Source organism: Sorex araneus, chromosome 2, assembly GCF_027595985.1.
Source record: "Sorex araneus isolate mSorAra2 chromosome 2, mSorAra2.pri, whole genome shotgun sequence".
Classification (NCBI taxonomy): Eukaryota; Metazoa; Chordata; class Mammalia; order Eulipotyphla; family Soricidae; genus Sorex; species Sorex araneus.
Window position 1 is genome coordinate 266816685 of NC_073303.1, and position 15049 is coordinate 266831733.

General features: G+C 65.5%; 1 protein-coding gene across 1 annotated transcript; it reads left to right on the forward strand.

Annotated features, from left to right (window-relative positions):
• Window positions 1-1122: 1122 nt before the first annotated feature.
• On the forward strand, window positions 1123-5849 carry IL12A (interleukin 12A). The gene is made up of 6 exons (XM_004603175.2): window positions 1123-1241; window positions 1581-1738; window positions 3345-3458; window positions 3949-3990; window positions 4248-4394; window positions 5679-5849. The coding sequence occupies exons 1-6, from the start codon at window positions 1226-1228 to the stop codon at window positions 5829-5831; spliced, it is 630 nt and encodes a 209-aa protein (XP_004603232.2). The 5' UTR covers window positions 1123-1225; the 3' UTR covers window positions 5832-5849.
• The last annotated feature ends 9200 nt before the right edge of the window (window positions 5850-15049 follow it).

The window sequence follows — 15049 nt, forward strand, 5'->3', positions numbered from 1 at the left end:
CACAGAGCCAGGAGTCCGCTCTGAGCACTGGCAGGTGTGGCCCCGAGCCCAAAACCACCACCACAGCTGCAATTTGTGTCCATCAAACCCCACGCAAATGCGAGGCTGGGTGCCACAGGCAGGCTGGGCACGGTGCGAGGTGACCATCCCGAGCCCTGCCCTCCTGACCCGCCAGCTTCCCGCCTGCCAGGGTCACTCTGTGGCGTGGACAGCGCCCTGAGCACCCTGGGACCCTGAGTCTCCCCGCGGAGGCGCCTTAGCACTCCCAGGCTCATTACCCCGACCCTGTGGCCAGCGCAGCGACCCTTCTTCTGCCCGGGGGGAGCAGCAGGCACCCCGGAAGGCTCTCGGGACCCCGAGACCTGCCCGTGCTGGTCAGAGGGTGGAGGCGCCGAGACCCGGGGGGCGAGCACTGTGTGGCCGAGCAAACGCAGCCGGAGCCAGCGCCCCCCGACGGCTCCCCTGCAGAGGCGCCGCTGGGCCAGGCCCGACGGAGGCCACGAGGCCGCCCCGCGTGCCCCCCCCCGCACCCCTGCTGCCCCCGTGAGACCCAGCGCGGGGGGGGGTCTGGCCAGCGCCCCGCGAGCCGGCGCGCGGGCGCCCCCTGCCGGCGGCGCGCCGGGGTCCGGGGCGGCCGCGGGGGCGGCGCCGGGCGCGGGGGACGCGCGGGGGTCGTCAGGGAGAGACCCCGCGGCGCGATTTCGCTTTCGGCGGGGCGCGGAGGCGGCGCCTCCAGGAAGCCCGCGGGCCCGGCGAGCCGCAGAGGCCGGCGAGGAGCGCGCGGGCCGCGCCGGGGAAGTCCTGGAGCCCCTCGGGGCGCTTATAAGGCCGCGCCGGGCCGCGCTGGCCACGTCCTCTGCGGGCACCGCGTCCAGCCGCGTCCAGCCGCGTCCAGCCCGGTGTCCAGCCCGCGTCCAGCCCGGTGTCCAGCCCGCGAGTCCAGCCCGCGAGTCCAGACCTGGTGTCCAGTCCGGCGTCCAGCCCGGTGTCCAGTCCGGTGTCAGCCCAGTGTCCAGGCCGGAGTCCAGCCCGTGTCCAGCCCGGTATCCAGCCCGCGAGTCCAGACCTGGTGTCCAGCCCGGTGTCCAGTCCGGAGTCCAGCCCGCGTCCAGCCCGGTGGCCAGCCCCGGTGGCCGAGTTTACTGCGGTGACCGCGTCCAGCCCGGTGACCCTCCGGCCCCCGCTGGCCCGTCCCTCCATCCCTCCAGTGTCCCGCGGGTCCAGCATGCGCCCTCTGAGCCGTGAGTAGCCGCGAGGGCAGCGCAGGGCGTGGCCGCAGCCGCGGAGAAGGGCCGCCTTGGGGGCGCTCACGGGGCGCTAGAAGTCAGGGGGCGGGGTCCCGGGGTCCCTTGGCTGCTAGGGGGTCCGGGAGGCTTCAAAGTGGGTGTGGGGGATGTCCAGAGTCACTTGCTACGACCTCAGGCTCCCTGCGGGTGACAGCTGGGGTGATCTGGGTCCAGCGCTGTCCTTGGCGGGGCTGGACCCTCTGACAGAGGAACGCGCCTTCGGGAAGGGGGGGTGGGGGAGAGGGGCCCGCAAAGGGGACGGCGCGCCCACCTCGCGCCCCTCGCTCCCGCCAGTTCTCCTCCTCGTGGCCACCCTGGTCCTCCTAAGCCCCCAAGACCTCGTCGGCCTGGCCAGGAGCCTCCCAGTGAGCCCCGGCGACAGCCCAGCAGTGACCCAGCGCCTCAGCCGGGCCCAGAGCCTGCTGGAGGCGGTCAGCGCCTCTCTGCAGACGGTGAGTGGGCGGGTCGCCGCCTGGCGGGGAGCGGGGAGCGGGGGTAGGGGGAGGGCAGCTCGGGGAGCCGAGGCTCAGGGCCAGCCCGGCAGCGTCCAGCTGGGCAAGGAGGGAGCCAGAGGCCCAGCTCTGGGCTGCAGCACAAGGGAGAGCCCGGACAGAACTGCTGGGCGTGCCCAGAGAGAGGGGGGGCGTCTGCAGGGTCCCGGGGCCGCAGGGACGGGTGGGACCTGCCATCCCTGGGGTCTAAGCTCCCGTTTTCATCCCGGGCTCAGAGCCCTCCCTCTGGTCTTGAGCTTCATCTCGCCCATTCAGGCTTTTAAGGCTTTTAAGGCAAGTTTCTTCCCCTTTAAAAGTCTCTGCACCCTCCCTTGGGGCCAGAGGCCCCCCCCCCCCCCCGTGTCCAGCAGACCTGTTCGTAGGAGCCCCTCAATGCGCCTTATCTGCTGCTCTGTGGATACCCTAAAACCAGCTCTGTCCACGCAGCCTTTTGGGATCTTCCGGCCAGGCCAGGCGATGCGCGCCCTCCCCAGGCTCAGTTCCGGGGTCCCCCCCAAGCACTGCAGGTGGGGGCTCCAAACCTCCTCCCCACCCCCGAAACAACTGAGGCCGGAGCCAGAGCACTGCGGGTAGGGGACTGGCCTTGCACGCAGCTGACCCAGGCTGGGTCCCCAGCACCCCCCATCGCCCACGGAGCACGGCCAGGAGAGACTCCGGAACCTGGAGCCCCGCAGGGTGGGGCCCCAGACAACTTTTTCCTTCCAATTTTCACCATGCGCTGCCAACAGCTGCTCAGGAGCCAACAACTTTCATTAAAAACAAGCTGTGGGGGCTGGAGCGACAGCACAGCGGGGAGGGCGTTTGCCTTGCACACAGCCGACCTGGGTTCGATTCCCAGCATCCCATAGGGTCTCCCGAGCACCGCCAGGAGTAATTCCTGAGTGCAGAGCCAGGAGTGACCCTGAGCATTGCCGGTGTGACCAGAAAAGCAAAAAAAAAAAAAAAAAAAAAAAAACGGGGAAGCACACACCACCTCAAGCCCAGAAACAGGTGGTAAAAGTAACAGTCTTTGATGGGGGAGCCACTTACCAGGCTAGCAGTGCCTGGGGTCAGTGCCCCAGCTCCCCCTGCAGAGATGAACTCTGGCCCTTGGCTATGGTTCTGGGGTCCGCTTTGCAGGCTGGGCCTCTGCAGGGGGGCAGGGGGAGGGGGCGCCCCCCCAGCTCCCCTCTGCCCCATCTGGAGCTGTTGGCTGAGTGGCGCTTTCATTGAAGGATCCAGATGTCCTGCTGCTTCTGCAGAACTCTGGCAACTGTGGCCAGAGAGAGAGTCCAGCGGGCAAGGTGTCTGCCTTGCGCGTGGCCAGCCCCTGTTCCATCCTGGCACTGCATGGGGGGCCCTGGGTGCCACCAGGAGCCAGCCCCGAGCAGCACCCGGCGTGCGCTCCTGCTGCACTGCCCCCTCCCCCAGAGGAAACACAGCCAAGGCTTTCCGGAGCACAGACCCGAGAGCAGGCGTGGGAGCAAGCCCCCGGCCATGGTCTAGGACGTGTGCCCGGTCTGGGCCTCTCCGGGCACGGTGTGACCAGGCCCCTGTGTCCTGCTAGGCTAGACACACCCTGGCATCTTACTCCTGCTCTCCGGAGGAGACTGACCACGTGGACATCACGAGGGACAAGACCAGCACTGTCCAGGCCTGCGTGCCCTGGGAGCGAGCCACGGTATGGACCCCCGCACGGTGCCCTCGGGCATGTTTGGGGGCGCCTGGGGGCCACGTGCAGCGCCTGAGCCCCCCACTCCCCCTCAGATGCCGGTCAGACTCGGGATGGCCAAGGGGACGGGCCTGAGGCAGACCCGCAGGGCCACACATGTGGGAGGGACATCAGGGCGGGGGACTGGGGGGTGCAGAGGGCGGGGCTGGGGTCAGCCCCCCAGAATACCGCTGCTTGGTGCCCAGGGTGGGAAGTCTACTGATAGTCCGGGAGTCCGCACCATCAGCCCCCTGAACGCCCGGATGGTCTGGGTGACCCCTGGCACCTAATGGCCAAGAATCCCCTGGGGGGGGGCTGTGTCTCCTGAACACACCTGGGAGCCCCCTCCCCAGGGAGCGTGTGTGTGCGCCTGACTTTCCCAACATGAGGGGCCCACGCGGAAATGTCCAGTTCCACCCAATTGCTGCCCATCGCTGACCTCTGTGCCTTTTCCTTCCAGAATAGCAGCTGCCTGTCTTGGGAAAAGGACCCCCTTACGATGGTGAGACCCCAGACTCAACTCCCGGTGTCCGCCCTCACTGCCCCGTGTCCTCTGAATGCCACCCCGTGTCCACCCTCGCTGCCCCATGTCTTCTGAACGCTGCCCGTGTCCTCTAAACGCTGCCCCCTCGTGTCCGCCCACGCTGCCCTTCCCGTGTCCACCCCGCTGCGCTGTGTCCACCCGCTGCCCCATGTCCACCCCGCCGCCCCGTGTCCACCCGCCGCCCGCGTCCTGAGCGCCGCCCGCCCCCCGCGCAGCGCGACCTGTGCCTCGGGAGCATCTCCAAGGACCTGCAGCTGTACCGGCTGGAGTTCAGGGCGTTGCACGCGAAGCTGCTGATGGACCCGCAGCAGCAGATCTCTGTGGACCAGAACCTGCTGGGCGCGATTGAGGGGCTGACGCAGGTGAGCGGGGGCGCCCCTGTCCGCCTAGGGAGCGCCTGGCAGAGCCCCCCGCCGCACCCCCTCGGCTTAACTGCGTCACAGCGCGCGGGGCTCGGCTCGAGGGCGCCCTCTAGAGGGAGGTCAGCGGAGGACCCGCCCGCAAGCGCCGAGGCGCGCCCGGCCCCCAGCGCCCAGTGCGCCCAGCGCCCAGTGCGCCCCGCACCCCGCATAGCGGCACGAAAGATGACTCGGAGTTGAGTGCTCCTGCTGGACTTGCCACCTGCCCAAGGTCGCCAAGTTTGTGCGGCTCCAAGTCCCCCTCCAAGGGCCCCTCCCGCTGGGCGGCAGGAGGTGCTGCCGCGCCCACTGCAGTTATGGGAGGCCTGGGAAGGCCGCGTGAGGGAAGCGGGGCCGGGGCTGACCCGAATCCGGCCCAGCACCTCCCCGCCTGCCACGGTGCAGCCGGGTCCTGGGGCGTCAGCGGGGGTCCCGGTGCCCCGGAGCACTGTCCGGCCTGGGAGCCCCCGCACCATTCCCAGATTAGAGTTCCAGGGCTGGCACGCTCCTGGGGCCCGTGTTGGGCCGGAGCCAGTAGGGGCGGCCGGTCGTGGCTCTGCTCTGGTCCAGGGCCTGCTAGGGGGCAGGAGCGGCACGCGCAGGGGTGTGGCCGTCCAGCACCCAGGCCGCTCCCGGTGCGGGCCGGGAACAGGGTTCCCACACTGGGATCCAGCACAGCAGTGAGAGGGAGATGGGCCGGCCTGGCTTCTCCTGGGCAGCAGGCGCTGGTCAGTGCGTCGGTCCACAGGAAGCGGGAAGTCGGTCAGCGCCAGGCTCAGTCGGGCTCTGGGGGGCCTGAGTGACCACGGGCTGGGAGGGCGGCCAGCGCCCGCCGCTTGCCCAGAGCAGGGGATGGGCTCAGAGAGGACAGGGCAGGGCCGGCACCTCACAGGGCCCCTCAGCACCGCCAGGCTCACCCCTGACACCAGCGAGGGTGGCCCCCGGCCCAAAGCGTGTGGCGTGCGGGCACTGTCCACGTGTGCATGGGCAGAACCCTCCTTCCTCAGGCGGGTTCGAGTGATGCTTTGAGCAGGGAGGGGGGGGAGGGCCGAGGGTGGGAGCGCGGCCTTGTCCCCCCAGCCAGGAGTCACCCCAAACCTAAATAACTGACCCTCTGCGGGTGGCGTGAGCTGAGAGGACGGGTATGGGGGCTCGGAGGTGTGGCGAGGGGATGGTGCGTGGCCCCAGACTTGGTTCCCCCCACCGCTGGGGCCAGACGCGTCACACGGCCGTTGTCCTTCCTCGCAGGCCCTGACCTCGACCAGGGAGTCGGAGCCTGAGGCCCCGGCCGCGGGGGAACCGGACCTGTACAGAGCCAAGGCCCAGCTCTGCGTCCTGCTCCAGGCCCTCCGTGTCCGCGCGGTGACCATCCACAGGATGATGTCCCACCTGGCCGCCTAGGGCGCTGCCGGCCCTCACTCTCCCCCCCATTCCTGATGGGGAACGGCGGGGGGGGGGTGATGGGTGGGGGATGGGGCGGGCCAGGCCCAGAGGGAAGGGATCAGCATCACAAATCCCACAGCAAGCTGCTTTGATCAGATCTCGCCAGCCCCGTTAAGTTGTTTTTAAGTTTCCGTGGGAAAGTGCTCGGGAGGCAGCCCCTCTCGAGAGCCAAGAGCCAAGGGTGAGGGGGGCGCGTTTATAAGGTTTATAAGCTATTTCTCAACCCCAGTGTTGAGTAGAAAGCCCGGAGCATAATTTATTTTAAACTATTTATTTATGGCACATGTTTGTGAAAGCATGTGCGGCAATATTTATTTTATTTATTAGAGTATTTATTTATGCAGTGGATCGAAAAGTATTTTGTTCTAAAAATAAAATGATTGAACTTAGAGTCTCACTTGCGTGATTTTGTTTTGAGCATCGCTGGGAGGGAGAAGCCACACGTTACTGAGAATCTGAGCGCGGATGGAAACGTGAGCTTGGAAGGAGGATGCGGGGCTCCTGCCCGTCCACCCGTGTCTGCAGCTCGTGTTTGTGGGGGGCCGCACAGTTGGGGTGCTGGAGGGAGCTCAGGCCGTGCGCGCGGGGCCCGTGCCCCAGCCACTGAGCTCTCTTCTTTCTTTTTTTTTTTTTGTTTTTGGGTTACACCCGGCGATGCACAGGGGTTACTCCTGGCTCTGCACTCAGGAATTACCCCTGGCGGTGCTCAGGGGACCATATGGGATGCTGGGATTAGAACCCGGGTCGGCCACGTGCAAGGCAAACGCCCTACCCGCTGTGCTATCACTCCAGCCCCGAGAGCTCTCTTCTAACTTCGCACTCTGACAGCCTCAGGAAGGCCAGGGCTGCATCTGAGCACAAACACCCGAGTGTTTCCCTGGAGCCCCGCCCGCAGCGGCCCTGTCAGCTTCTCACAGGTGACCTGCGGTCTCTGCGTCCCCAGGAAACCCCCTCCTGGCCCCAGTGGCTCCGGAACGTGTGCCTCAAGAGACGGCTCGGCCGCCAGGAAGGAAACCTCCTGGTCTCCGAACCCCACTCCCAAACTCACGCCCTGGTGGGGAACCAGGAACAGCCACTGGCGTAGAGGGGACCCGAGCCAGGCTCCGTCCTGGCCTGTGAACTGTCCCCGGGTTCTTGCCGTGGGGGCGATATGGCCAGGGGGTCGCCTCAGCTCCACTGGAAGGAGATGGAGGACTCGGGAACTGGGCAAACACCCCTCAGCCGCCCTGTCCTGGGGACACACCGGGAAGTCGGCGAACATGGGGCACCTAGAAAATGCAGGGGGTGGGGGAGACAGTCGCAGCACCCGCCCGGTTTGCTCCCTGGCACCACACGGCCCAAGGGCCCCAGGACAGACAGGGCCCAGGGCTTTGCCGGGAAACACCGGCCCAGAGGGGTTGTGGCCTCCTGAGGACCACTTGGGAGCCCCCTCAAAACAAAAGGACTGGACACACTCCCAAAACAGAAAATGGAGAAGAGGGGCCGGAAGGGTAGCACAGCGGGGAGGGCGTTTGCCTTGCACGCGACTGACCCGGATTCGATTCCCAGCATCCCATAGGGTCCCCTGAGCACCACCAGGAGTCATTCCTGAGAGCAGAGCCAGGAGTAACCCCTGAGCATCGCTGGGTGTGACCCAAAAAAGAAAAAAAAAATGAAGAAGAAACGAGTTTCCACATTTGAAAAGCATCTGGGAAGGATTTCACCCTCCCCCCGCCCCATCCCCCGGAAAGCACAAAGACAGAGTCTGAGGGGCAGAGACGCTGCAGTGTGTGTGTGGGGGGGGGCAGTAAGGGCACAGCCAAGTTCCGGCCGCCCCGGCCACGCCCACAGCTGTGGCAGCAAACCAAGAGGCGGTGTGGGGGGTCTCGGGGCCCTCCTGGGAGCACACGTTCTGCTCCCGGCACTGCCCTCGCCAGCCCAAGACTCGTGAAGACCCCCCGGCGCCCACGTGAAGGAGGGGACACGGGGACATGGGGCCTGGCACCAGGAAGGTTTATTCCCCACCCCTGCCACAGGCTGCACCAGGCCGGCCGGACGTGGTCCTCGGGCTGGACGCTGCTCCCCGGAGAACAGCACGACAGACTTCACAGCGGCCAGGCCTGCGGGACGCCCCACGTCCGGAGGGCACCGTCCACAGGTCCCCAGCCCAGCACGAGTCAGGTGACGATCTGGGAGACGAACACCGATGGGAGTCCCTCGGGACCCCTCCTCTGGCCCCGAAGGACAGACTCTTCCCGGCAAAGGGAACCCGGTCCTGGTGGGCAACACCCGGCCCCGGTGTCTCTCTGGTGAATTCATTGAGGTTTTCAGCCGATCTCCAGCTAGGTCCACGCAGGCGGGGGGCACGCCTGGCCCCTTCAAATAAGTTAAAACATCTCCAAAGTGTTAATCACCACAGACATGATTCTGAGAGAATGACAATACATAGACAAGATTAAAAAAAAAAAAAAAAAACTCCCGTCCCCCAGAGCCAATGTGGCCGAGCGCCGTGTCTTCTCTAGGAAGATGGGGGCCCCGCGAGTCTGTTTCTAGGCAGCCCCCGGCCCACTACAGCACCCCAGGGGCCAGGTTAACAAAAGTAGTGTCTGGCCAGCAGCCCGGGACCAAAGGGGCTCCGGGGTTGCTGGGCTGGGGTGCAGGTGCCGGGGGGGCTCTGACGGGTCCCGACCTCCAGGCCAAGGAGCAGGTCTGGGTGCGAGGGGCCACGGCCAGGCCCAGGATGGCCCAGGACACAGGGCCTCAAGTGGTTCGTGCTGCAGGACGCCTGAGCCGGCGGCCTGGGAGCAGGTTGAAGGACGGCACCGTCTCCTGGCTAAGAATGTTCCAGCACTTGGTGTGCACCTCAGGCTGTGGGCGCTCACGCGGTTTCTCCCCCGAGGGGCCGGGTGCTGGAGGGACGGGCAGCCCCTTCCTAAACGTCCCTGCGTGCTTTCCGAGCCCTCGCCCCCCGCCCCTGGCCTGTGAGGCGGGAGTCGGCAGGACCCCGCATCGCTCTGCCCGGCTCCTCCGTCCACCGTGCTCAGGGCCTCCGTGCAGACTTCACGTTTCCTGTAAGAAACCTAGTGAGAGAGAGTAGGGTCAGGGCTCGAGGCTGGGCCACCCCGGAGAGGACGCTGCAGGCTGTCCACCCACTCCGGGCCCAGGGCTGCAGGAAGCTGGCCGGTCAACATCCCAGGGCAGGGGCCGGAGACACAGCACAGAGGGAAGCACTTGCCTCACCAAGCCTGGGCATCCCCAGAGCCTGGCTGGTGAGGGGGAGAGGGACTCGAGTTTCCTTGGGAGGCCCACTGAGTCAGAGCAAAGAAAAGAAAGCAGCCAGCTCCCCTGCTATTTGGGGGCAGCACAAGAGGGTAGAATATTGGGGCCGGGCGGGCAGTCTGGCGGGGAGGGCATTTGCCTGGCACCTTTGATCTCTGGCATCCCACACGGTCCCCTGAGCACCCAGAGCTAACTCCTGAGTGCACAGCTAGGAACAACCTGAGTACTGCCAGGCGGTAACCCCGAAACAAAACAACAGTGAAAAAGGGTGAAATATTGGTAAACTTGGGGATTTTAGTTTGTGCTGAGTGTGCATTTTTCCCCTACTTGCTAGGAGACTGGACTAACGGACTTCATGATCCTTCTTACTGCCACACACAGCCACAATCCCTCCTAAAACTTCACTGATCAGCAAGTCTGGCAGGGGGTGGGGTGGGTCAGAGCCCCTGAGCGGAGGACCCAGGGGGTCTGCAGGAGGCTGGCGGGCCAGAGGCTGCACTCGGGACAGGCAGGAGTGACCAAGTGCTCACCAGCACTCCTGACGCTGAGCTCAGTCAGCACCGGGCACTGCGGACGACGCAGCAGAGGAAAAGCAAGCCAGGGTTGGGGAGCGCGGGCGGGCACTGCCTGCCCGACCCAGCCCAGGATTCAGCCCCAGCACAGGAAAAAGACGGAAACCAATGGCAGAGCCATACTTCCAGCAGCTGTCCTATCTGCTTGGGGGCGTTTACACCCTCCGAGGAAGGCAAAGGCCCTGGCAGCATGGTGAACTGGGAGGCAACACTGTTTACGAGTTTTTTCATTCATTCATGTTTGGGCCACACCCGGAGGTGCTCGGGAGCTACTCCTGGCTCTGTGCTCAGGGGTCACTTGTGATGATGCTTGGGTGGTGCTAGGAACAGAAACGGGTCCCCCTTGTGCAAGGCAAGCACCCGTTAGCCTCACGCTAGCTCTCTGGCTGCACACTCCTACAGACTTGATTTTGGAGGCCACGTGCTTGCCCGCCGCAGGGCCGTGCCTCCTGGACAAGGCCTGGCCTCCATGCCTGGCGCCAACAAAAATTTTTAAAAAAGGAAAAAAAATCCCTTGGCAGCAACTTTGCGTTTTCACAAATGCAACCAGAACCCTCTCTGGCCTGTTTGTTCTCTTCCCTCCTATGCCCGGAGGGCTCGGAATCCCGCGGGCTCTGGCCAGCCCCAACTCAAGTCCACAATGAGAAAGTGCGGGTGACAGCCAGGCTGCAGACCTGGGCAGGGGGGCTGCATGCTGCGGACAGCTGGAACGGCAGGGCTGGGAGGTAAAGAACACGCGGGGTTGCAGAGCTGTCAGGCTGGGGTCCAGCACCTCGATGGAGCCAGGGTGCAAGAAAACGACCCACCCCGAACCTCACAGAGGCGCCCCCTGCTCGCCAAGCCACGCACGTTCACGCTAAGCACTGGGCCACGCCCCTGCTCACCATGCCTGCCCACCACATTGCGCCCCCAATCACATCACGCCCTTATGCACGAGGCCACGCCCCCAAGCAGCAAGCCCCGCCCCACTCACCCCTCCTCTACCAGGCCAAGACCAAGCACGATGCCACGCCTACTCATCAGGCCACGCCCCCTAGCACGCCTACCCACCACACCTTGGCCCCCAATCACATCACTACCCTAGGCGCCAAGCCACGCCTTCAAGCAGCAGGCCACGCCCCACCCGCACTATCTCTATACAAGCAGGCCACGCCCTGAAGCAGCAAACCACGCCCCTGTCCAGCACGCCCACACCTTGCCCCCAATCACATCACACCCCCATGTACCAAGCCACGCCTCCAAGCAGCAGGCCACGCCCCACCCACATTACCGCCATACAGCAAGCCACGCCCCGAAGCGCCAAGTCACGCCCTCTACTTGACAGGCCACGCCCCCGCTCACCTGCGAGCACTTCCTGGGCCTCTGCAGAGACCACGGCCTTGAGGCGGCTGTACAGGTTCTGGGCAGTGGCGTGGGCCTGCGCCTTCTCCTGCCACTTCTTGAGCATTCTGAACTTGCAGATGGTCTTGTCCTCCTCCTTCTCCCGGATGGCGTCGATGGCGCTCATGTCCAGCTCCAGGTTGGCCACGGCGACCTGGTCCCAGTTGGGGCCCAGGCGCCCGGCCAGCGTGATGAGCTGCGCGTCGGTGAGCGGCGTCCTGGCCGTGGCTCCGTCTACAAGTGGACGGGACAGCGGTCGGCCGGCGCGCACGCGCGTCAGGCCTGGAGTCTGGGGGCGGGGGGCCCCAGGGGGCGCGGGGACGCAGGGCCCGCAGGGCGGTGCCCGCCCCGCTTCCCGGTACCGGGGGAGGAGTCCAGGCCCCGCTGGGCCGGGCACGAGGCGGCAGCAGCGCAGCGGCCCCGGGAAGAGGCGGCTACAGAGCAGGAGCTGTGCGAGCTTTTCTTTAAAAAAGACCAGAAACCCCGACTTCCAAAGCACGGGATCAGGAAGAAAGCCGCCCTGCGCCTCCCCCTGTGCATCTCTCCCAGCTCTGCATCCGGCGTCTCTGCATCTCTCCCATCTCTGCATCCGGCGTCCAGGGGCCAGCGCCGGGCACAGGCCACCGGCAAGGCGGCGGCTGTGGGTCCCGCCCGGCTCCCTGGCGCCACCTCCTGGCGCCCAGGAGAAGCACATGCTGCCGACTCCAGGAAGGGGTAATTCATTCGCAATCCCCCTAGAGCCCAGGGTGCCCCCACGACCAGGGGGAATCTGCCAATCTGCCATTCAAAGCGACAGCTGCGCCCTCTGGTGGCTTCAGACAGAGCGGCGGCCACTGTCCCCTTAGCTAGCCCTCAGACTGCACCTGACTTCTTTCCTACCCGTTGTCTTGTTCTTCGCTGATTCACGCAGGTGGGCGAGAGGATGTGTTTATGCTTTAGGGGTACTATGCCACCACACCGTGCTCCCCCTCGAGAGCCCCAGCCCCTGCAAGGTCCCCATCTGTCCCCTGCCCTTGACACCTGTCCTGAGAACCTCAGCCCTGCGGTCATGTCTAAAGGTTTCAGCCTAAATTTTCCCCCTTTTTTTTTGGGGGGGGAAGGGCAAAGGGAGAGACTTGAGACCACAGCCCGTAGCTCCAGCGGTACCCTCAGGCTGTGCTCAGGAGACCAGGAGGTGCCTGGGATTGTACCAGGTTCAGCCACATGCAAGGCAAGTCCTCAGCCCTGAGCCTAGAGATGTTAACAAGAGCTCACCATTCTGGTGTGGGTGTGCATGGACTGTGTTTAAACGCCACGGGGACACACTGACGTCCAGGCAAGTGGCTTGACAGCTCAGAGGATACTGGGAAAATACTTAAAGCAAAGGACATCCTTGTCAGCTAATTTATCCAGGCCCCTTGTCATCTGCCAGAGGCCTGGGGGGACCCCTTCATCTCACCTCAGATAGGTGATATCTGACATTTAAATTCTATGTCTTGCTGGGGCTGGAGTGATAGCACAGCGGGTAGGGTGTTTGCCTTGCACGCGGCTGACCCGGGTTCGATTCCCAGCATCCCATATGGTCCCCTGAACACTGCCAGGGGTAATTCCTGAGTGCAAAGCCAGGAATAACCCCTATGCATCACCGGGTGTGACCCAAAAAGCAAAAAAAAATAAATAAATTCTATGTCTTGCTACGTGCTATTGGAGCTCACTTTAAGTAGCCTAAGAACCGTGTCCTAGAAGTCGACTTAACATCGAGTTGTGCCCCACTGGGTTACAGGTGTGTTTTAGGCAGAGAACGTGCAGCAAGTGACTGCGGTTAGTGATACTACACTGTTACACGCCGTGAAAGCTACAGCTAGTAATTTTTTTAATCGCAAACGTGCAAGCTGCTGAGAGAGCAGACCGTAAGTGTACCCACCACCGGAAAGAAAGAAACAGAGAGAGCGAGCGAGCGGGCGGGCGGGCCTACGAGGTGACGAGTGCATGCGTGACCCCGACAGGGAAACTGTCACGCACAGATGCCAAGCCATCGGGGCGGCCCCGATCACGACTGGTTTCGCTCATCAGCCTTATGTCCACACAGCTGCGGGGACAGAACTGCCCGAACCTAGCTAGGATTCAGAAACCATTCCGGGCCTCGCTCTCGTGGTGCTGCCCCCGCCCGCCAGCAACTGTGCGGGGAGACGCAGGAAGGGCTCGGGGCGGCGGGCGAGCAGTCCGAGCAGGAGGCCCGGGGCGACCGCCAGCCCCTGGGCCAGGGGCCGCCCGCGGGCATGGCCAGCCGGGACCCTAAAATCCGAAAGACAAACACTTGGGTGAAGAGCTGAGTGTGGGGGGCGCCCGAGGCCCCGAGTTTGGCTGAGTGCCGACACCCGAGATGCTCCCAGTCTGATGCACCCCCAGCTCCCACGCCCAGCGGCGGCCTGGGGGCTGCGGTTTGGGGGCTGGGGGCGGGGCGACTGGGCGTCTCCCCCAGAGTCCCTGAGAGCTGGGCCGTGAGCGTGAGGGAGCCCCCCCTCGGGTCACAGGCCCCAGGGAGCAGGCGCCCTGGGAGGGGGTCCCCGAGGCTGAGCTGGCTGCAGGGGCGGGGGAGACGCACCTGGGGGTTCCCCGTGCCGCATCCGCTTCTCACAGACACCCTCGTCAGACAGGCTGCAGCTCCCCTTCCGGCGCCGGGGCCCTGCAAGGCAGGCACCGTGTCCCGACAGGCCCATGTCCCCGAGGGGCGCCCCCGGCCCAGCAGACGCCGTGTCCCGACAGGCCCATGTCCCCGCGGGGTGCCCCCGGCCCAGCAGGCCGCGGTGTTCCGACAGGACCCGTGTTCCACTTCTCCCTTCTCTCCGTGGGTTCCTTTTCTGACCCGGGCCGTGCCCTCCCTTTGGCACCCTCCATCCAACCCCACCCTCCACCACTTTGGTCTTAAAACTCGCCCCTGGAGGGGAATCAGTGGGAAACTCGCCCCTGGGGGCTGCGCTGACACCGGGGAACCCCAGGACCCCGGGACAGGCCGCCTGGCGCCTGCGTCCCCCACATCTACACTCACCGCTCAGGCCGCTTTTTGGGGTGTTCCGGTTCTGATCCTGCTGGGTCCAGTCACCTGCGGGAGCCCAGCTCTCATTAGGGGGTGGGGTGCAGGCCGGGCAGAGAAACCCGCTGTCCAGGGCTCGGGCGCCGGGCACCCGGTGGCCGGGCTGGACATGGGCACCCCCCAGTGGGCCGGGCTGGACGTGGGCACCCACTGTGTGGCTGAGAAAAGCCCCCGCCCCAAGGCACGCCCCCCTGCCCCTGTCCCCCGAATCTGATGGCTGAGGAAGTGTCCGGCGAGCATCTGTCAGCTCAGACAGCCCCGGCTGAGTCGTGCCCACAGCCAGCAGGAGCAGGGCCCCCTCGCTCCGTCTCCCTGGGCATCTGGCTGCGTCGCCCCCGCCCCTTGACACCCCCTCTGCCCCACAAACACCCATCGGGAAGCAGCAGGCTCAAGACCCAAAGGGGTGCAGGAGACCAAGGCCCTGGGGCCACTCCCGGAACGGCCCAGGTGCACGCGGGCCGCAGGGCAGGGGGTTGCGGCTCTGCCCAGGGCTGCTCTGGAGGCTGTGGGGGTCCGGTTAGAAGCGGGACAGGCAGCGTCTCGTGCCCCATCCGCTCAGCCTCCCTCAGAGCCGCCAAGGGCGGGCCGCGGAGGGGAGGGGGGAGGGGGAAGCCGCAGGGGGGAGGGGTGCAGCCCCGCCCTGCCCAGAACCAGGAAGGGAGTAAACGGAGCCACCAGGAGCCGTGGTCCCGGCCCACTGGTGCCCATGTCCGTCCCGGGTCCGTGTGCTTAGGGCAACAGCGACAGGCTCAGCTGCTGGGGTGGGGGCGGAACACCGGGAGTTCGGCAGAGCCGGGGCAGGGCAGGCCGGGGTGCGAGGACACCCTGTGCCACTCTCGGCCAAGCCCAGTCCGAGTCCTGGTCCCGCCTGTGGCCCCGATTCCCCCAGGAGA

What these genes read in the sequence shown, in the direction of transcription:
- IL12A (XM_004603175.2), top strand. An exon ending in TGCCCTGGGAGCGAGCCACG is followed by an intron (nt 3,459 to 3,948) that starts GTATGGACCCCC and finishes TTTTCCTTCCAG; the next exon opens with AATAGCAGCTGCCTGTCTTG. An exon ending in AAAAGGACCCCCTTACGATG is followed by an intron (nt 3,991 to 4,247) that starts GTGAGACCCCAG and finishes CCCCCCGCGCAG; the next exon opens with CGCGACCTGTGCCTCGGGAG.